The 23,845-nt window shown below is 36.1% G+C and overlaps 1 protein-coding gene across 1 annotated transcript in view; it reads left to right on the forward strand.

Annotated features, from left to right (window-relative positions):
• Positions 1–23,845, forward strand: part of LOC119430652 (discs large homolog 1-like protein) — a 381,852-nt gene that overhangs the window by 338,303 nt on the left and 19,704 nt on the right. The window contains exons 3-10 of the mRNA XM_037698099.1: positions 113–163; positions 1,310–1,434; positions 1,656–1,825; positions 3,399–3,535; positions 3,693–3,837; positions 5,147–5,282; positions 7,024–7,180; positions 7,820–7,922. Coding sequence (XP_037554027.1) covers positions 113–163; positions 1,310–1,434; positions 1,656–1,825; positions 3,399–3,535; positions 3,693–3,837; positions 5,147–5,282; positions 7,024–7,180; positions 7,820–7,922 — 1,024 coding nt within the window. The remainder of the gene's footprint in view (positions 1–112; positions 164–1,309; positions 1,435–1,655; positions 1,826–3,398; positions 3,536–3,692; positions 3,838–5,146; positions 5,283–7,023; positions 7,181–7,819; positions 7,923–23,845) is intronic.

Here is a 23,845-nt window from a genome sequence, read left to right on the forward strand (position 1 = left end):
TTTTTTGAGATATGGTTAATATTGGTATCATAGGGTTTGTAGCTTACTGAAAGTGCACTTTTGTTCATTTAAATGAACATTTTTATTGATATTTTCTCTTTATTGTTGATAGGTCAATGGAACAGAAGCAGACTATGAATATGAAGAAATTACACTGGAGCGGGTAAAAACACGCACACCTTCGCAGTACTTATTTGTTTGTATATTCATACATGCTTTGACGTTTTTACTGATTCAACACAACATTTAAGCTTGAAAGATGCACTGTTAATTAATCTTGGTTTAGCATTAATGTGTGCACCTTTGCTCCATTTGAAAGTTAAATGCAGTAATAGAGTCTTAAAAATTGTAAATGGCAGCTTCCGTGTCACATAATGATGTGCAGCACATAAAGTTCTCATATTCGAGACAGTGAAACATCGTAAGAGGGCAGCTTTTAGTTTTGGAAGTTTAGTTTAAAAAAAAAAAAAAGAAGACGGTTTTACTACCACAGACTTGAGCATGAAATTCCGTTTGCCCTGTGCCAGCCGTCATAATCTCTGATTATCTTTCTCTTCTGCCATCATCTCATCATTCATCTTTTTCAATTTTGGGGCTTTTAGTCTGACTTTGCTAAACCCTTGTTCTCCATACTTCTCCTTTCTTGCTCATCTTTACCCTCTTTCCTTTCACCGCTTACCATTCTTCTTTCTCTCCTCCCCAAGGCTGTCTCTCTGTGTCTTTCCATCGTTCTATTCTCCTGTGACCTGGTTCTGTCTGCTCGACTGAATCTGCTTTTAAGTCACCGTGGACATACACGCAAACACAGCCACACACAGTACACAAGCTTTAAACCCATGACAGAGCATGAGCACCGAGTGGAAGAAACACAAAGCAGTGGCTGTTAGCAGATAATGTGTGACTTCGATTCACACAGCTTATCTTCTGTGGCTAAGACAGGCTTGTTCAAAATGTGTACATTTGTTTCAGAAATAATAAACATTTGGCAAATAAATAAAGCTTCTAAGTTAAATGTATATTGATAGATGGTGATAAGTGAAATGTGCAAAATGTCTGTTCAATATGTCGGATGCAGCGTGTTTGGGTATTAACGATGTGTGAGGTTTTGGCAACAGGAAGTTTAATCCAGTGGACAAATTACTCCAGAGTGATTAACAGCATCTTATGTAACGCACCTAGCTGCACCCAGTGGTGTTTCTGATCCATTACAAAAAAACAATATCACAGTGTATCAACACAGTGAATGGATGTATGGACGGATGGTGTTTAGTTCATCATTAACATACAGTGTGTCTGTCTGTGTGATTAGGGTAACTCAGGCCTGGGCTTTAGTATCGCTGGAGGCACTGATAACCCCCACATTGGAGAGGACCCTTCAATTTTTATCACCAAAATTATTCCAGGAGGGGCTGCAGCCCAAAACGGACGACTCAGGTACAAACATTCTCTTTTTTTTTTTTCTAAATATGAAGTTGAATTGTTCGCATGCTGATAATAATTATAGTTACAGCAAATATTTATAAAGATAGCTGCTAATGTTTAAAGAAACTTGGTGAAAGTGTTTGTTTCATCATTTTACTGCATGTTTAAGATGTGATCATTTGTTTCATGACACAAGCCCAAAAAAAATTATTTGGAGCAACGATTCTGTGCAGGGTGAACGATTGTATAGTCCGAGTGAATGACACTGACGTCAGGGAGGTGAGTCACAGCGGGGCTGTGGAGGCGCTGAAGGAGGCAGGAGGACTGGTCCGACTGTGTGTACGACGCAGGCGAAGCCTCACTGAGAGGGTCATGGATATCAAACTGGTCAAAGGGCCCAAAGGTGAGACATTACTGCAAAAACATGTAACACTGGAGCAAATACATTATAAGGACAACAATTGTTGCTTAGTGCCAATTATTAAACCTATTTAACAACATAAAAGCAGAGCTGAAGCTCAAAAAGGAGACAGTTTTACCTCCTAGAAATAGTAAGAGGTGTGGATGTAATAAATCAAGCATTTAGACCAGGGGTCTGCAATCTGCGGCTCTGGAGCCACATGTGGCTCTCTGGTACCTCTGCAGCGGCTCTTTCAGACTTTGACCAAAACTAAAATAAAACAGAATTTTATTTAAATTATTGCCAACAATGAAAACTGCTAGTTTTAGAAGACTTCCTGTCATTTTCAAGATTGTGAAGAACAGTACAAATACAAGGCATAAAACATGTAGACTACATCATACTAGTAGTTTAAGACACTTTTAAGTCAACTTCCAGTGTCACGGCGTGATCCTTCTCTCAAAACCACCAGAACGTTTTGGAATATATTTAAGACAAGCTGCTGAGAAGGAATGTTTGTCACTAAAAAGAAAAGACAAAAAAAGTCAAAGTAAACAAAAGTATTCAGCTTCTTTCAGCTTCCTTGTGCAAATTTAAACATTTTTTTCAGAAACTTTCAGCTGTTTTGTGCTCCTTTCTACTTACTACTACTTTTTTGTGCTTCCAACTTTTTTCTGCTAATTTCAGCTTGTCTTGCTCCTTTCAACTTATTTCTGAAAGTTTCAGCTACTATTTAGCTGTTTTATGCTAATTTTAGCTTTTTCAGCTAATTCCACATTTTTAGCTCCTTTCAGCTCTTTCTGCTTCCTTCTGGTAGTTTAAGCTTCTTTCTGCCTTTACAGCTACTGTTCAGCTACATTTTGCTCATTTCAGCTTTGTTTTAGCAAATTTTCTAATTTCTATGCTCATTTCTGCTTATTTGAACATAATTCAGCAAGTACGTGTTCTTTCTCCTCTCTTCTGCTAATTTAGGCTTGTTCTTCTATATCAGCTACATTTCAGCACGTTTTTACCTCATTTCAGCTGTTTTTCAGCGTTATTCTGCAATAAGTATTCACATCGCATTTTCACAGGAAATGCAGTTTCTCTAGTTTTAATTAAATATATAATTGGATATCCAACAAACTGGCCTAATTTTATACCGTCTTTAACTTTATGCTTTACATAGTATATTTACTTCTTCAACAATTAAGAGAACTCACATCGGCCTGCAGAGTTCAGTATTTTTAATTTTGTAAAATTGTTAAAAATTATATATTTTTTCTTTTTTACATGAATCTGGTCATTTATTTTGTATTAAAATGAGAAAAAAAATCAATAAATGTTAAAAATAGTTAGACATTTTTTGTTTTATTATATCACCCCCATTGGCCAGGAAAGCCATCTCCAACAAGCTTGTAGTGGTCCACGGGCCACCAGTTGACAGTTCACAGTTGTAAAAGGTTTTATAGCTCCGGACACATCATAATTTGTAAGCAAAGGGGAGAAAAAACTGCTCTTTTTCTTGCAAAGGTTGCAGACCGCTGATTTAGACAATCCTGTGGACGTCATATCATAACTGTTGCTTCTTTCTCAGGTTTAGGATTCAGTATAGCAGGGGGAGTTGGGAACCAGCATGTCCCCGGTGACAACAGCATCTATGTGACTAAAATTATTGAGGGAGGAGCTGCTCAAAAGGATGGACGGTTACAAATTGGGGACAAACTTGTTGCTGTAAGAAATACATTTTATTGTATTTAACATTTTCATCCTAAAACCTGATATGCATACTGTATATACAAGTTACTGTTGTACACAGTTCACATTAGTTAGTGGTCCTGATGAGGGTGGAAAGTGTTTAGTTAAGCAGGTTTGCCTTATTTCTTTCAAGGTAAACAGCACCTGTTTGGAAGAAGTATCTCATGAGGATGCAGTAGCTGCACTAAAGTCCACACCTGATGTTGTTTACCTCCGTGTGACCAAACACAGTGCCCTTTTCATCAATGAAAACTTCCCGCCTCCCGATGTCACTAATTGTGAGTATCCAATTGACATTTCACAGTGCAGATTACTATAAAAGTAGTTAACTTTATTATTATTTTTGCTCACAGTTTAGATTCTATCTATCATATAGATAGAGTTTGAGGAAATGTAATTCAGCAGAACCCCCTTAACTTACAACAAACATCATGTAGGGGTTGACCCGTGTGCTGGTAATTGTTTTCACACATCACTGAAACCACAATTATTTTACAACCCACTGGTGCTAATACAAAACAGACAAAACTAAAATCATTCTTCTCACACATGAAGAAAACTGAATTTATGCCTGCAGGTTTCAAACTGACTGATCAGACATTAAGATTCCAAGATGTCACTGGATGATTTATATTAAAATAAGGCAGTTTTAGGAATTTATTTTGTTTTAATAAATCACTGGATTCCATATCTTTGCAGCATGTAGACCTTTCTAATAATAAAGCATATCAGGTTAACGTTTTAGAAACTCTTATCAAATCAAACATGATAACCAACTGTCTAAGAAGAAGTTTATTATTTCTCTGCAGTCATACTAATTGAAACATGGTGGACTCGGTTAAAACTCTGAAGTTGCACATTTAATGGAAGCACACATACAATAAAACACAATAAAGTGGGTACTAAAATTAACCATACGTATATCAGTAACATATACTTCACACTACACATTGAAAATTGAAGATTTGCTACTAATAACGTTGCATCAACTAAGATATCTGGAAAGTAACAAATTTATATGACCCAAATTTTTTGCAACAGATTTGGTAAACATGCACACACACAGAGCTAGATTTTGAAGAACATTATTATTTTTCTGAAACATACTTTTTTGTATAAATATGATTGTAATGTAGTCATTTTTTGTTTTTACTATAGAAAAATTGCCTGTTTGTCAGGCAAGGGATCAAACAAACTTGGAAATACTGGTAAATTATCTATACATATATATAAATAAAATTTTATGATCAATTCTTTACACAAGAGTCGGATTAGAAAACTGGGTAAAATGGATCTGCTGGTTTACAGCCACTTGTTTTCTCTCCAAATCAACATTCTGTCAAACAGCATGTTTATTTATTTCTGTCTACACTTAAAATAGTTGCAGACCATTTAATAACATGGAGGCATTCATCAGTTTTGACACAGTATGAGCTGAGATTAGTCATATAAGTGTTTATGTTTCTGTTAATCAAACTGTTAATCAAATTATACTTTGTCTTGAAATGACATGTATATTCTTTGAAAATAATATATGGGATGAAATTATTGCACAGTAAGACTGTATGTTTTTTTTTTTTCCACTAGCATATTCCCCACACCATGACAACCATGTAACCCCCTACATGAGTGGCAGCCAATCAGTAAGCCCCGCCCCTCTGACCACACCCAGATACTCACCGCTGCCCAGGTCCATGACAGCAGATGATGATGATGTCACCAGGTGAGAGCTCACCAGCGCACATACAATACATATCTACTGTATGTATCAAAAGACATAATAATATTTGTCAGGTGGGTTTGCAAACATTTGCTGGGGGAAGTTTTGTGCAACGAAATCAAAAATGTTCTCAGTCGGATTGTGTCATTTCTAAGATGACTGCAATTCAACTGTTTACCTGATCTGTAGTCCGTGATTCTGATTTTACCCTTCTGTTAATTTTCTGGGCTTGTTTTGAAATGATCCTCTCTAATACACTAATCAAAACATTTTAATGAATTATAGAAGTCTTGGTGTAAAGGAGTGACCTCTGTCTTGCTGCTTGCTGTGCAGCTGCCCATGTGTGACTGTGTGTGTGTTTACAGCAGTAAAAGACAGATGGCTCAGTGAATTTTGTCCGGCATGTAAACTCGGCTCACATATGTGCACACGCTTACATCCACACTTTTACACACAAACACATACAGATACTCTCTCAGGGCTACTCTACTGTCTTTAATCCATTTTAATGGAGGGATTAAAGCTTATCACAACCCTCGTCACTCGACAGGCATCACCGTGGTTACCAGAATATGACTCTTTTCATCATAGACCTTTGGGCCAATCAGATTGCTTGGACTATAATAAATCTGATAAACCGCAGTTGAAATGCTGATTGTCATTTTGACGTCTGCCCTTCTTTTGTTCTCTAGTTATCTTTTTATCAATGAATCTTGATGCCAATGGAGCTCCAAAGGCTTATCAATGTCCACTGAATAAAAACTAATTCCAATGAGTTTTCTTCAACCTTCAGCTGTAAACAGGAATTTCAAAGGGCACACATCTGAAATGTGTATGTATGTAATATGAACCTGAAAGACAGACTAACACACACACACACATATATATAGCTTCATATGTCTGTCTATCTGTTTCCTCATGCTCACATCCCCATCTGACAAACAACATTTTTTACATCATTATCTTTTGCTTTTATTTGTAATTTTCAAGTTTTGAATATTTGTGTCATGATACACATGCCTTGTTGCCACTGTAGAAATGCGGGACTGGTCAGGGTAGCATATTTGCCTAGTTAGAGATTTGGAAGGATTTGTAGGGTCTGTTCTTGTTGCTGACTTGAACCTCGATGCTGTCACCTTGCCAGCTCTCATATCAAACCATAGCCTGGACTTTTTGATATATATATATATATATATATATATATATATATATATATGTTCTCTTCTTTAATTTTTATTCAAGCAAATGACAAATATACAACAAACAAATGATTGGAGTATACAGAAGAACACAACACTTGTATAAACAAACTGTGGTGTTAATCAGACAAATATTTGCAAAGATTTACAGATAGAAATAGTCCTAAAGGCCTTTTTGTTGGTAGATTATGTTATTAATTTTACATATAGTTCCACATCCATAATAAAAGGAAAAAAAACATGGCGTTTTTTTTTTTTTTATAAATTTACATTTATGAATATAAAAGCTGGCCAAAAGTATTAGCAAGTTTATTATAAAAAAATAAATAAATAAATAAAAACATTTAGTATGTGTGTTCTCTTTACCTGTGGCGCTTACAAAACTGAGAAAGAGTTATTCTGACATCTGCTGGTGAATATAATGAATAGCCCTAACTGGAAACCTTTCTGTCACTGCACTGAAAATAACTTTTTATCATCGATTGTTTCACAAATTGATTCACACACTTCTCCTGCTGTATAAAGTTGTCTTTTTTCCCCTTCAGGGAACCCAGAAGAGTGGTGCTGCAAAGGGGCTCCACAGGTCTTGGATTTAACATCGTTGGAGGGGAGGATGGAGAGGGAATCTTTATCTCCTTCATACTCGCTGGAGGTCCAGCTGATCTCTGTGGGGAACTTAGAAAGGGGGATCGCCTCATGTCGGTACGAGCTAAGATACTTTGTATGCCAAGTTATGTGATTATTACAAATATGAATTACAATAATGTTACTTTTATTACTTCTATCATATATGTAGCAGCTCATAAAACAATGCAGTTATTATTTTTACTCCACATTACATGTCTGCCTGTTTAATGATCCTGGAGTTATAAACACGCAGGCTTCATATTTGCAATTCTTTTCAATTTCTGCAAAATCTGCAACTCAAACAAGGATTTCATTTAATGGGATTTTTTTTTTGTCACATTATTAGTTTTCTATCAGTTAATGATGCTGATAGTGGCTGTGTATGTTGAAGATATATGTTGAGACATTGTGAGTGTTGAAGCCTTATTGGTTAGTCTTCTAAAGTGAAATTTTGCTTTAATTTCTTAAAAATGAACTCCAGATGAATTTATTCACAGCCTGCAGTGATGCAGAATGCCCCTGCAGAATTAGTTATTTATTCATGCCAATGTAGACTGGGGAGTAATTGGATGCAATAAACAGGACTTGGCATGGTGCACAGATGCTACATATGAGACAAAGATCTATTAGGATGCGTTTTAAAGATACGCTCTAAACATATTACAAGTGATTTGTTCTAATCTGGGCTCTAATTGAGTGTGTTTGTGGGTGTAGGTAAACGGGGTGGACCTGTCCGGTGCAACACATGAGCAGGCAGCTGCAGCTCTGAAGAACGCTGGTCAGACTGTCACTATTGTAGCTCACTACAGACCAGAGGGTGAGTACAGAAATAATGTGCAAGATAATGAAAGAATACACCATTATATGTTCATTATGTGCTGAGAAAGATAACTAACTGCTTTTGACATATACTGTATCAGTGATGTAGGTCTGTTAGCTTATTGGTGGAGTCATATTCATATATAATCAAGACAGGAATGGATATAAAAGATGAAAAAAGCCAAATTACTCCACTTTCAACGGAGCAGCAGTAATTCAGTAATTTGAGCTGAATTTGTGATTTTGCTCTTTTTGTGGATGTAACATGTTGCAGTCTTTAGAACAGAGGTCATCATTAAGTTCGCTCAAAGGTTATATTGTTTTAAGCAGACGGTGTATGTGGGGGGGGGGAGGGGGCTTAGCCCTGTTTCCATTTATGATTATGTCTGGACAGTTTTATTTATTTGTAATGCCTTTCATCAAACATGGCAATTGCTCTTAGTTTAAGTGTTTAGGGTGAGGTGATTTTATCTTGACTTTTCCTGCAAATCACTGTAAATAAATGCTGGATGTTGATTAAAAAAAATCAAACATAAAAAAATTGTAACAACTTGTATAAAAGGCAACATGAAATAACTACATTCAAAATAACTTACCTGATAGTTTTGAGTTGGACAACCTCCGTGAACATGTTTGGGTTAGAAAATTCAATTCACTTCAATTCAAAGTTAATTTATATAGCACATTTAAAAACAACCACAGTTGAACAAAGTGCTTCACAAGAATACAACATCATAGATAAAATATGATAAAATGTGATAAACTAAATAAAATTGAGTTTAATAAAAATAACAGTATGATATAATTTGCAGTAAAATACCAATAAAACAATAGTACTAATAAAAACCAAGACAGCTTTTGCATATTTGCTGCAGTTTCCCCAAAACTCGAGTCAGTAAATTACTAATTTGAGTAAAGGCCAGGGATGTGTTTTCAGTCTGGACTTAAACTGATCTACTGACTGAAGTAACATTTACATGTAAATAACATGAAAACTTTTTATTGCTTCAAGAATGAAATCAAACAAAGTTTAGTTTAAAAGGGGTTTTTAAAACGTGCCTAGATTGCAAGAACGTCAGGCAAAATTCACATGAAAGTCAATCTTGGGGTCTCCTGCTCTCGAGCACTTTTTAATCTGACTAATAAATCAGTCATTAACGTGTCATGCCATGATGTTTTAATGACCTGATGTTTTAAACTTACACTGTACTGCATTGTTTTAAAGATCCAACACAAAGAGCAGCCAAAATATTCTCTGTTCACCATTACACCAAAAGTTCTACCCATACACTCACAGTAAGGGGCCAAACAGGCGCCATCCCAGAAATAGTCCACTGAGAGTGAGTGAGAAGGCCATAACCAAGGAAACCAGGTTATAAGTGCTCATTGGCTCAGCTAACAGGGTTCTGTCATGGCAAAGGCTTGAACATTGATCTCCCAAACACACAAACAAAAGCATAAATCAGTTTATAAATGGACACACAGACACAGTTATACTGCGTTTGGCCCTGATTTACGGCGGTAATGTCTTTTCTGTTTGGGTTAGATTTGTTTGTGCGAGGCTCTTTTTAAGGTCATCATGTATTATTCAGCTGAAGAAGCTGTGCAGAGGGTGTTGTAGTGAAAAACAGGGTAATGCACTTAGGATTGTTGGACATGAAATGTACTCATAAGTGTAATTTTTAACAATAAAAATGTGTTTTCCTATTTTAGCAGTGAGGTGCTATGTCAACAATTTGTTTTAAAGGTGAAATAGCCTGATATTTATTTAAAAAGGAAAAATAATACACTTTCAGATAGTTTTTGTTAAGCTTAGTCTGGGTTCAACTACCAGTTGTTGTAGTAACCAATAAATCTGATCATTTCTTAATTATTTATTATTACTTTTTCATTTTTACTGAGCAGCAATAACTATTCCTAGTAGGAAGATAAAACATGGTTAGGAGAATGTTTTTGTATGAAATAATCTTTATATAAAAACACATTTATTTTATGAAAAATGATGAATGATAAACGGAGTGTACTTATATAGCGCCTTTCTATCTTGTGAAGATACTCAAAGCGCTTTACAACACAATCTGTGTCCTCATTTACCCATTCATACAACACTTTACTAGATCTCTACAAAGCTAATGGAACAAATCATTCTAAAGAGATTAATCAGAGCTTTATCACATTCATGCACCGATGGGACACACATCAGAGGCTATGAGGGGTTCAGTGTCTTGCCCAGGGACACTTCGGCATGTGACTGCTGGTGGATTCGAACCCCCAACTCTTGCATTGGCGGATGACTGCTCTCACCACTCAGCCACAGCCACCCACAACATACTTACTGGTAGTTCCTGGATTGTATTAAATTTGTTTTTTGAAAATAATGGAAGAAACTGACATCTATAAATATTGTAGAAGACATTTTCAAGGCTAGAGATGGATCTGATTCAGCATTTCTCATGTAAAAAAGTCAGTAGTAAACAGACCATAAATAAATTCATTACATACAGGTCAAGCTAATGGTAGTCTAACGCATGAAGTATGCAGGAGGTCCTGGAGGACACTGAAATAATCAAATTGAGTGTGAACTACCCTCTGCAAATGTCATGGTAACTCAAGAAACTACCATCAGGACATCATCCATACATCATGTTGAAACTCATCATTAGAGGTTCTGAAAGGTTTGGCACGCATGATTTATGGATATCTATTTTTAATTTAAGGACACAAAGTGTGATTCAGTAGTGATCTATTTCTTTCCAGGAACCAAAAGCTGAATCAGTCCCCCAAAAAAACAGAACAGTACCAAGTTCAGAATGCATGTGATTCACGTTAAACACCAAATATTCATCACAAAACTCTGATAATTAGAAACCTTTGATTTGGAATTATAACTTGTCTTATTTTGATTAAAATACAAAATAATTGTATACAAGATGTAGGTACGTCATATAAATAATGTTATAAACATATGTTTTTTTCTATTGATCACTAGAAACGTACTAGCCTTTTCCAATCTACATCTGTTAACTTGTGAACGTGACAGTGTTTTTAATCTAAGCCTCATGACGAGATTGAAGCATTTTAAGTAGAATATTTCAGAGGTAATGTCTCTGAAGAGGCAGATTGAATTGATTTTACTCTCAGAATTGGAATTTCTGATTAATATTGTCGTAGAAAAAAACTGATTCACAAACGATCAAGTGTAGCTTTCATCAGATTTATTACAAAGCTTTGGGCAACAGCCAGACTCACAGAAAGTCAATGCATCACAAGTACAGAATTTATTGACGCCTTTTCCTGTCGGAGTTCCTGACCCATTCTGGCTTCCTGGAATGAAAAAGTTTGTTTTGTAGAAACTCATCAGGGACCTGCCCCTCCACTTCACCTCGTCAGTGTTTTTCCAAACCAAACCCAGACGGCTAACAGTATCAGAAAAAAAAAAAAACTTTTTCAAGATTTCTTATGTGGGCATTAATAAGCATCTATCCAGCTGTCCACTGATGGCTGATTCACAGACTGTGATACCAAAGCATTATATCACATAGCATTGTTATATTAGTGACAATTACCTTCACGTTATAAAAGGATCATAAAGGTTATTAATACAGTAAAATAATATTTGGATGTATCAAGAAGCAAATCAGTAAATAGTATATTTCCATCACAAATATACTGCTGTCTCTGCAGCAAAGTACATAAATGACTGAGATAAAGCAGACTGGCTGGAGCAGCTTAGCAGTAATACTGATACTGCATTATCTTGGTATCAACACGGGCACACCAACATTTAGTCCTGATTTTATTGGCTTTACAATTTTATTTAAATTTTGATTGGATTATAGCAGGGGGGTCCAAATGTTTTCATATGTGGGCCAAGACTATCGAGATGAAAGAACTCATGGGCCACAAAACATGTGAATTTAACTCTCAATATATTTGGAGAAAGGACAAAAGTTTACTAATTTTGATGGAGAGTTTTAAATTGTTGTTGATCCAGAACATTAAAAGCCTCATAAACACTAAGTTTATAGGTTTTATTAAAAATGATTTGATTTATTTGAGGTTTTGGGTCCATGTTTGTTGTTTTCTTGTGTTTGGAAAGTTGATTTTAGTCTGTTCTCAACAACAAAAGCATAATAGGAGTAACTGTCCTTTTAAAAGGGGGTCAATCAGCCTTTTGCACCATGGACGGCCCAAAAGGCTGATCGAAGTTCTGAAAAATCGTCCAGCTGTCAGTCGTTACAACAGATTCGTAGAAGGTTTGATAAAATTGATCAACTTTTATGCAAATTATACCTCATTGTGTTCATTTAAAAATGTCCAATTTCCCTCGTGATTATTTTATCAACTGCAATATTTAGCCCAGTTTTATGAATCATTATCCAAAAGTCTCCTTTCTGGTAGAAATCAGTAAAAGTTTTTTGTGCTTTGTACCATGAAGTGAAAACAAAAATATTATAGCCAAAGGTTTGTGTTTTGTTTGATATTACTCATTATGAGAAATTGTTTTTCATCCGTTTTGCTGTTAAACCTAAACATTATATAAAAAAAAAAGTATTGCCAGTGAATTTGCAGAAAGTCTGCATCGACCTCTTAAGCCTGCTGGCCAAAATGATACCATTCTTAAACTGCAGTTGTGGGCCGCACAAAATCACTCCAAGGGCCACAAATGGCTCACGGGCCACACTTTAGACACCCGTGGGTTATAGGCATCTGCTGTGAGGTGTTAGGTGTTCGGCACCATGGAAAATGCTTTAAGCTCTTCAGCCGTTCAATAGTAACACTCCAGTAAAAACCTTTCATAGAAACTAGGAGTGTTGTACTCAAATGAGTTTAAACTTGTTGTGGTTTGATGACTGACAAAAGCTTGAACTCTGCTTGAATAGTTTGCTTGCTTCTTTTACAGAAGAGTCTAAATCACTTGTCAAAACAACAACTAAATATTTCCTTCGTCTGCACAATTGGTCTAAATGAAGCACAATGCAAACAGAAGTATTAATTTGTTTTTTCTGTATTTAAATTCAGTGGTTTGGGCTTTTTAAACAGATATTTTTTATTAATTAAATATTTTTACTTTTACATTTTATATATTTATGTATTTTTATTGTTGTAAACTGAGTATAATGGGACTACGATGTTTTTTTTTGGCTGTAAGTTTTTAATTTATTGTACAACTCTTTGGTCAAGCCTAGTGTTTTATATGTACTTTATAAATAAAGTTGATTTGATTAGTTGGGATGTTGTAACACACTGCATATAAAAAGAGAAATTGCATCAAAATAAATGACCTGATTGTTGACTCAAACCCAGCATAATCATTGATGGCATCCTTCTCATGCCCAACTATCCATGTTTGGAAATGACATTGAAACTTTTGCTTTAGTCTAGCTCAGCTTTGACATTGTTTTGTATTATACTGGGATTCGTACAGTGACCAGACTCATTAGGTATCACAGGAGCTTTCTGGTAGATTAGTTTTATGCTTTAGTGTACCATAAAGTGAAAATAACTGTGGCTGTGTCATGCCTTTCCTACAGACTTTGTTAGTGACTGTTGACTGAATTTTGTAGCAAACCTTCTGTTCGTGCTGAGTTTTGGTCATCACTTTGCATGAATCTGTGTCCATCTGAGGTCCATATTTGTCCCTTTCCTGTGGTGATGCCATGCAGCTCTCTCCCTCTCTCTGTTTCTCACACATTCCCTGCCAATAAGAGGAAAAATATCATAACAACCTCCAGCAGGAGAGGAAAAGTGTCTGTGTGTGCAGGTCTCCTCCTGTTATTTATATTAAATATGGAGCTCACTGCAGCCAAAGACAGCACAGCAGATCTGTGTTTATTTAAAGTATATCAGATGGAGTGTGATTGTGTGTAAAAATCCCTCATGCTGCACTCTCACTTCAGTCAGCCTTGATTATGTTAAAAACAAATCTGAGCAAATGCATATGCACGCACAGCTTGGTGAAAAAAATAATCTGTAAAAAACCTTTTTTACATTCTTTGTAGTAGGACATTTTAAAGGGTTTTTACTTCTTAGTGATATTAAATGATTACCTGTACATAAAATTCAGAGTGCTGTTGGTTATTGGGATTCTGCAGTCAGCATTCATAATGCACAGAAACAGAATATTGCATGAATAATGATCACTGGTCTTAAACTGTAAGTTATTGTCTACATTTTATATATTTAAAAAGCTTAAGAAAAGCTGATGAAAGGATAAAAAGGAGATGATAATATTGAATAGACCACTGTAATACAGTGCAAATAAAGAATTATAAAAATATGCATTATAATGTCAGTGACAAAAATAAATATTATAAAAACTTACATAACTGTGACCTTAAGGTTAGTTTTCCTTGTGAAAACCATAGCCTGTATTGCCCACAATGCAACTAGATAACTAGAACAGTATTTAAAACAAGAAATTTGTATTAAACTCACTTTACCGTAAGGCTTGATTTATAATCCGTACAGGCTTTTCATCAGATTGTCAGCCAAGGAAACCTAACATGGCTTTAACTCTAACTTTAAAGACCCAACATACTCCGTCCGAAGCCGTACACTCGACTCATGATCACGTGGTGGCGAGACGTTTATTTTCACACACCTTTCATAGTCCACGAGACACATGGCGCAGAGCTCCTGGGAAGCCCCTCCCACTGAAGTATACATCACTGCACAGGTTTCTTCCTGCCAGAGTCTCCACTCTGTCCCTGCATCCGCCCTTTGGTCACAAATCTATCTTGAAGAAAGTGCCACACTTATCAGCAGACAGACTCCTCCGTACACAATGTCTGCATGATCTCCATCCAGGAGTTTTTCGCTATTTAACTAATTTAGCGTGTTTGTTTAGTCATGCAGCTGAATATCTGAGTGCATTGACAAGTACACTCACAAACTTCTGACCAATTTGTGAGTAAAAGTTTAACCCGGGCCTTGTGTCAAGAAGGGGAAGTTGAATAAAATGATGCAAATTTCCTCACGCGACTGCGACAATGAGATGATTTTGACACTTCGGATGGAGCATGTGGGGCCCTTTAAGGGTACCTGCAGGATGGTTTCTGTTCAGCACCATGAGTTTAAAAATATAAAAACATATGCAGCAATTCAGCAAGGCAACTGGAATTTTACTTAGTGATTGTTAGTCATGGCATTTAATTTGTTTTTAATCATTTTTATTCAAATAACTAAAAGACAAACAAAAAAAGGTTATAAAGGAGTATTTTTCATACAAAATAAATACATAAAAAACATTTTTCTTTGGCATTGCTTTTATTTTTATTTTTTATTTTTTGCTAGATAATGGCATGCTGAGTTTGATCCCATTTCATAAAATCTTTAAACTATTTAACTTAAAGTAATTAGCATCAGTAAAATGAGTAATACAGTAATACTGTAGTTTTTATTTTTTCTAAATATTACTCACGTTAAACAACAAGGGGGAGTGGTGACACAGAGGTTAGAAAAGGTGAGCTTGGGATCGTAAGGTCGCCGGTTCAAACCCCTGGACCAACAGCATCAAAATGTGGGTGGAACAAGTGAAGCACCCACACCTGCCTCCACCCTCATTAGCCCCATTCTGGACCCCTGAGCAAGGCCCTTAATCCCCACCATCTGCTCTCCCAGGTGCCCTAGTTGGCAGCTCTCTGCTCTACACTGTGCTGTGTGTTGTGGTAGTTCAATGGTCTGTGATTGTGTCAGGAAGGGCATCCGGCATAAAATAATTACCAAGTCTCCGTGCGAGTTAGTTCGCCGTGGCGACTCCTGAGGAAGGGAGCAGCCGAAAGAAAAAGAAGCTTACATTAAACAACAAAAACTATTGGAGTTAGAAATCAAAAATGAACAGGAAGTTTATCACTTTATGATCACAATACAATGTAGTTAGACAGAATTCAAAATAAAATTCAGTGTAAATTGACAAATTAGACTTCTAAGGAAGAACAAAAAAACACCAATTGTAATCACTGTAAATCTAAATTCTTAAACTGTTATATTTTATGCAACTTGGGCCTCTTTACTGCTGCCACTTGTTGTTTTTCATAAAAATTGTGTTTTTATGATCACAAGAAAACGTTTTAATAAAAACTCTTTGTTGCTGTTATAACCTTTAATCATGATAATTTATGTGGTTAAGTTTCATAATGTTGGTCTGTAATGTGTGCTGTTGTGCTGCAGTGTAATCCATTTTGGATTACTCTTACAGACACACACTGTCCAACACACACTCACACGTGACACACACAAAGGCGGTGTCTGTCAGCGGTAATACTGAGGTGATGCAGAGGGGATTATTTTCACTTCTGCTTATTAAACGCTGTATTTGTAAGTGTGTGTATGTGTGAGAGTGTGTGTTAAGTTGTTATGCTGCAGATTATTAGCAGCCCTACTGCTGGGCTTTCATATAAAAGTTGTAGAAATAGGATTTCTTGAAAACATCTAAAAACCTGCTCTCCAACACCGTCCTGGTTTTCCTTCTTGTTCTGGTTTTCCCTGTTGATTCTTTCCCTCTTCCTTCATCTCTTTTTCTTTCTCTCCTCATGTCAGCTCCTCTACTTCCCACTATTTCTGGTGTCTCTGGTAATGGTCTGACTCACCACCCACAAAAATGTGATCTGGGGGATTTCAGGCATCAGTTCAAACAGGAAGATGACTGGTTTGGGATTTGCTATGTGACGCTTTGCGACAGTGATGCTGAGCTGCAGGAGATTAACCAAAGTTTACAGTTTTTGACACTGAAACTTCAGTTTAGCACATTCACAAGGAGTCTGTCTTTATTTGCTTTATTCTCTGTCTCCTCTGCCTTTCCTGCAATCTGATCAGGTAATCAATACCGGTATAGATTTATGTTCTGTCCCGTTTTAATTATAAATGAGTCTTTGGCAGCACGTGTATTTTTAGACTCAGGGCTTTACACACAACACAATAAGAAACAAACTTATGGGTGAAAAGGTTAATTTTGTTCATGTTTTAATTAATTTTATAAATTGAGCTGAAGCTAGTTTTAATTTCACAAAAGCAAGAAAGAAATTTGATGAAGCGTTTTGATAACATTTAAAAAATATATAAATAATTCAGGTGAAATGGATCTATACAGCAGAAGGTTTAAACAAGCTGCACTGAAAAATAAAAACAGCTGATAAAAATGCTCAGAGACCATATTGTCAAATTAAGTTGTTTTTTCCTGAGTGCATTTCTGTTTAAATGTAACATTTGCTAACAGTTTTTTGTTAATACTCTAATTAATTAAATTTTGCCATTTCATGTATTTTGTTGCATTGGAACTCTTCTTTATGTGTTTTAATGTTCACTTTTTACTTTGTGCATCAGTGTTAAAAAAGCAGCTGATGTCAAGACTGCATACTGTTTGTCAGATGGATGAAAGATGGGTGTCTGTCTGTTTTCAACCAGTAAAGATTTAATCTTTGAAATTAAATGTTTAAGTAAAGCTGCTGCAAACTCAAAAACTGCACAACATTGGAACAGGTGTGGGTTTTGTAAAATATTGAATAATTGAAAACAGTTATTTGGACTGCAGATTATACGAGTGGTTTATTAGTTTCTGATCCTCAGAGGTGTGTTGCTGTATTTGCCTTAACTCAGATCTGATTTATTCCATCATCAGTATAATTTTATATGCCAGTGTCCCTTTCAGCAGCAGTTATACTTTGTTGCCATAAAAAGCACATTTTTTTTTTTTTTAATGACAGTGCTTTTCTTTCTTTATTGCCCATGAGTGAAGGTGATTCTGTTTTGAACTCCATCTGCGTGCATGCACATGTGCCTTAGTTTGTCCGTAGCATTAGCAAAAAATCTCATGAGCCAGTGAACTAATTATATTTAAATTCTTAAAGGTAATCTGATTTTTTTTTTTTTTTTTTCGAGTCAACCCCATTTGAAATGACAGCCACTGCTAATGGACTTTAGAAAACACAGATATTTATCAATCAGCCAATGTTACAGATATTGAATAAACAGTTGGTGGGTAGTAGCTGAGCGAAAGTCCCAACATGCAGAGTGCTACACATTATGTGATAGATTTGCTTAAAACTTTGGCATTGACTGTTTGTGTCAACTACAACTGTACTATTATAAAACTATTTCATGAACCACTATTGAAACTCCCAGAAAAGTATCTCTGCATGTGCATCAACAAATGTTTTTTTTTTTTTTTTTGGAGTCACACAAGCTTAAAATGGCCAACTGAGCCATCACAGCAATGGTTATAACTCTGTCAGTTTTACAGATAAAGGTTAAGATTTAGGTTGTTAATACTAAGTCATCCCTATTACATTTTCTAAGGGTTATCACATTTCTCATGATATCATATTAGACTAGTCGGTACCACTTTACAATAAGGCTCCACTTAGAGATGGCGAATAAATGGTTTTTAGAGACGTTATCAATTCCTCTATAAACAACTTTATAAATCAATAATAACTGCCTATTATGCATCAATTAAGGGTGACAGAGACAAAACTGACCAGTTTCTTGCCAAATAGTGATCCAAATCTGTTCACCTATATATTTCATTTAGAGTTGTTATATTAAACATTTCAGACTAAGTTACTACCTTTTAAGCACAATAAGCATGTGTAAACCTAATTTTTTTTAGGATATAATATTAGTTATAGATACTTATAATGCAGTGATAAAGTACAATATTATAGGCTGAAGAATTTGGTTTACAAATGCTTATTGTGCTTACAAGATATTATCTTGTTCTGAAATGTTTAATATAACAACTTTAGATGGATGAACAGGTTTGGCTCACTATTTGGTTAAAAAAAACTGGTCAGTTTTGTCTCTGTCACCCTTAATTAATGCACAATAAGCAGTTATTAATTATTTATAAAGTGTTTATGGAGGAATTAATAACATCTATAAGTATTTATTTATTTTCCATCTATAAGAGGAGCCTTATTGTAAAGTGGTACTGACTAGTATATAAGACCATCCCTTCTCAGCGTAGAATGGTTTTAGTTTAAAATTGTCAGGAAAGGCAGCAGGCAATATGGATTCTTCCCAGGAATGCTAGGCGTTTAATTTACTGCATCTGTTTGTATCATCAAGCTGATCATTTTTACACGTGTCTTTTTATAGGCAAGTTAGTCCTCCATGCTGTTTGCACATTTTCTGTGATTAAGCTAGAAGAGAACACAAATATGGCATTTCTTTAGTAAGAACATTTTCTCTGTGTTCTGAATATGCTAATAGTTAGATTCAAATGGAAGAATTTTGCTAACAAGAAACAAAACAAAGGAAAAGCTATCTCAGTGAAAACTATTGGTGCACTGCATGCGGCTCTAGAGGTGGGAGCTGCACATCTCCAGTGGTTTTCTCCTGGATTGCACTGAAGGTGCACACAATGCAGAAAAGGCCAGATGCTCAGTGGAGAAACAATGCTACTGTTGGAAAAAAAAAACGAACTGAGGGGAGAGAAGAGCAGAGGAGAGGAGAGAGGTAAATGAAGGGAGTAGTGAATATGAGCCCCAGAGTCATTTGTCTTTGTCATCAACCCTCCCCCTTCTCTGGTTCCCTGTCTCCTTCTCCTTACTTTTCCCTTTTCCATCACTCTTTCTCTTCATCGTGTCTTTTTTTCCCTCCCTCCCACTCTCTCTGCATCTCCTTCAATCTTAATCAAATAACGTGCATTGAGGTGACGGATGTTGACAGACGCAGTTAAATGCTGATCAGGTGAAATTTTGTATCTGATGATGTTGATGGGTGCCATCACTCTTTCACAATTTGATTTTTTTTTTTTATAACATTATGAAAGCAAACTGAAAAATGATCGGCGAACAGATGCAGAGAAGTAAAACATAAATCCTTCACACCAGAAAGAGTTTAGGTCTTATAAATATTGTTTTAAAGTCTCTATCCATTTAAAATGAATATGCAATGAACTTTGAATTGTGCTGTTTTTAGGCTTTCCTAGAATCAATATTTAAAATGCTTGGTCAAGATTTATTCGGCGTGTTTTATGTTGAAGCGATTCCCCGGGCCAAAGTAGGGCAGGAGAGCCTGGCATCCACTCAGCTTCCTGCATGAGTGACCTGAGGAAACACTGCATGTGTCTGTTTGTCTCTCTCGCTCTCTGTGTGTGTGTGTGAGTGTGTGTGGCTGTGAGTCTCCACCCTACAGCAAGCTGCTGTCGGAGAGGGGGAGGAGCAAAATGAACAAACTACCTAACGAGAAAGAGAGAAGAGGAGTAAGAAGAGGGAGGTAGCATCTGTTGTTTCTGGCAGCTAAGCAGCTCTGGACTTATTTTACACACATATTTTTTTTTCATGCCACACACATGCTGCATACCCACACACACTTTTTACTCACACACTTGTTCCGACTCTCCCGTGCTCAGTCCAGTGTGGAACTGGCATTAGATCTTTGCCCACATCTCCCTTCATTCACACCACTGGATGCTGAGATTCAAACCTGATTCTCGCACACTCTTATACTGCTCTGATCACCACGGTCCCTGCATCTCATTGTGGACGTTGAGGCTGCCTGTCTGCGTGTGAGTACAGCTGAATGGGAGTTGAACTGATTTGCATGTTAACATTTTGCCTCTGATAACATCCCTGATTATGGATAATATTTTTCAGCTTTGTTTTAGGGAATGAGTGCAAAACTAATAGAATCGGCAGAAAAGATAACTTTTGCTTTGTTCTTTCATTCATTTTAGGACTTAAAAATTGCAAATGCATTAAAGATGCATTTGAGACTTCCCAGCTTTAGTACTCAGTTCAAAGAGATTAATTATTGCTGCATCTTTGTCAGTGCAGATCTAAATCTTTGTTTAACTGATGAAAAAGATGAACAAAAACTTTGTTATATTTCTAGTTTTTAATCAATTATTTGAGCTTCATTGCTTTTTTATGTCAGTGTGTCCGATATTTTGGCTGTTTTCCATCAAAGCTACAGCTGGTAATCTATTTATCCTCATCGTATCCATTCGTTTCACTCTTTCTTCATATCCTTCCTTTTACTTTTATACCATTGATTGTCAATACCAGAGTTCTGACAGAGATTTATTCTGATTATATAAAAGTTTAATCTGATGATTTTGTTGTTGGAAGTTCAGGTTTGGGTTCAAACATGCCAAAGTACAAGTTTTAGTCCATCAGTTTTTGATAGATTACAGCAAATTAGTTGGTTTTTAAACTAAAATGCCCAAACTGGGATTAGTGAGGCAAATAGGTTAAAAGAACAAAGAAGTGAAAATATTTCTTCATAAGGTCATGCTGATAGTGATCTGCTCTATTATAGAAGAATTGGAGGCGATTTTCTTGCTTCTTTTTTTATGGACTGTTTAGTAACAATTGTTACAAAATATATTAAAAAAGATTGTGCTACACTAATAATTTCAGTTAGTCCAGAAATACCTTATTCGACCTTTTTTGTGTTATATTGTCAGATAAAATTGAATTTTGTGTGAATTCATCAGAGATTTGCATGTTGAAGAGAAAACAAGGGGGAAGATTAAACAAATCAAGAGATAATGCAAGTTTTGAATTAGTGTGTAGGTGTGTGAGTGCATGAGCACATGCACCTTTAGTGTGATTGAATTACACAGGGTTAATTAGATTGTGCAGTCCACAGTAATGGGTCAGACACACACACCCAAGGACATCTTTCATGAGGGATTTTTCCATCGTGTTACTGGTGCAGTTGTCATCTGTGTCTTCATTCAGTGGTTCCTGGGTAGCTGCTGAGCAGAGTGGAAGACAGTACGTATTTATGACACATATCTACTTTTGCTCAGCAGCTCTGGATTAAAATATTGCAGTCTAGCAAAGAAAGCTTACTGGTTAAACATCTATCTTCTCTGCAGAAACTAACCCATTGTCATAAAAGCAATTATATTGCAAAAACTGAAAATATTTTATAATTAGTCTTTCTACTTTGAGCATTTCCATAATTGATGCTCATTTATATTTGAAGAGGCACATTGACATTTTTATTACCACTGGAAGAAATGGGTCAGAAACTTGAGTGTTTTTGCTGCGTGCGGCAGGAGGGTAGTAAACCACAGCTGTGTTGAGTGTTTCAGCACATTATTGCACTTGGTGTTGATTGGCCTACCAGTAAAACTCTCACACATTTTAACACTTGCTGCTGATAATTAAACTGATTTTTTTTTTCCCTTAAATTAATTGGTTTACATGTGGGTCTGCACAGATTGAGAAACAGAAATTATGAATGTTAATGAAAAATGTGTAACAGTGAGATTATGATAAAAAAAACGATCCTGACATTTTGAGGGAAATCCCTTTTAGAATATGTGTTTTTTACTTTACTCTGTGTCTCCAGTAGTTCAGTAACATTTCATTCCAGGAGCTAATAAAAGCTTAATGACTTCTTGAAATCGCTGCACCAGTGATGCCACATCACACCACTGCTGAGCCACTCGAATGTCACTTTGTGAAGTCATCACTTGTGTTTAATGAGACCGTTCAGTTCCAACTCACCTATTTTTCCACCTACAGCAGAACATAAAAATCGGAAAAGTCAGATCTCCCAAACACAATGAGCCATTCTCTGTCAACGTTCATCTGAGTAACACAAGTACATGAATTACATGATGTTAAATACTTTATTTAATCCTGTTTGTGTGATGGTTACACAGCAGACTTAATGTCATTATCATCTCGTAAGGACGGGAGAAGGAAAGGCATGGTCAAAACCAAGGTTCTGGACTTTCCATATATCAGCCCAGTGACTTAAATAAGTTTGATGTTAGGACCACTGAAATTTATTATTGTCAAAAAAAAAAAAAAGTCAAGCAAACTTTGTTATAGAGTGGGATTCATTTATACAGCATGTGCATATTCCCAATAGCTTTTATGAAAATTATTAGGATAGTTTAAAAACTCATTAGCTTTTGTTAACATCAGCCCTGCAGGATGCGTTTATCATAATAATGTTTGAATCCACGTCTTTTACTTCCTGCTTAGCCAGTAAACTTAATCACTTTTGTGTTTTGTTGAACGCTGATATCTCAGAGTAGATCAACTGAAACCCAGGAAGACTCAAGAGACCGAATAAGGTATGTAGCAATAAATTAATTTGCAATATATGCAAACAATATTTACAAGGGTAACTTTGAAGAAAATGGGTGAGTATCTATGGGAGCAGAATGTAAATGGTTAGTGTTTTATTTAAGGCAGAGGATCTTCTGGAAGGTAGTGGTAGTGGAACAGGCTTACTCCAGTTGTAGGTGTTCATGCTTGGAGCTGAGGGTGAGATGCCAGATTCCAGGAAGGTGAGCATGGTGAGATTTACAGGTGAGTATATGAGTGGCAGGGAGTGATGGGGAAATGATACGGAGGCGTCGGAGCTTCTGTCACTCTTCCTGAAGCAGAGTGGTTCATAACACCGTGTCGGAGCATGTGTCAGAACACCACCGTCACATGACTAGTGACGTTCGAAGCTTCAGACGTCGTCACTGTTTCATTTTGCTCAGAAAGTTTCAGTGTGTTATGAGCCAATCACAGTTTTACAGATTTGAATGCCTTGGTGCTACACAAGCTATTTAAGATGCATTGTTGCTCCTAAAATAGGATGAGCTGTAAGGAGATGGAATTATGGAAAGTAAATTGAGTGTAGCTTGGTGATTTTCAGTAAACTGCTTTCAAAGGTTTGGGATCTGTTTGAACTTATTCCTCCAAATAAAGTACAGTGATGACCAGGACCTACAATTCATGCTTTAATGACTGAATTGCATTTTTCTTTTTTTTAAATGGGTCTCAAAATTATATTAGGCATTCGCACTGCACAAAGAAGATGTTTTATATAGCACATTTAAAACAGGAACTGTTGCCAAAGTGCATTTGTTTTACGTGTATAATACATCCATGCTGACACACAAACACACCGGTATACATATATATATATATATATATATATATATATATATATATATAT

The sequence above is a fragment of the Nematolebias whitei genome, chromosome 3 (genome assembly GCF_014905685.2).
Source record: "Nematolebias whitei isolate Nwh7 chromosome 3, NemWhi1, whole genome shotgun sequence".
In the NCBI taxonomy this organism is placed as follows: Eukaryota; Metazoa; Chordata; class Actinopteri; order Cyprinodontiformes; family Rivulidae; genus Nematolebias; species Nematolebias whitei.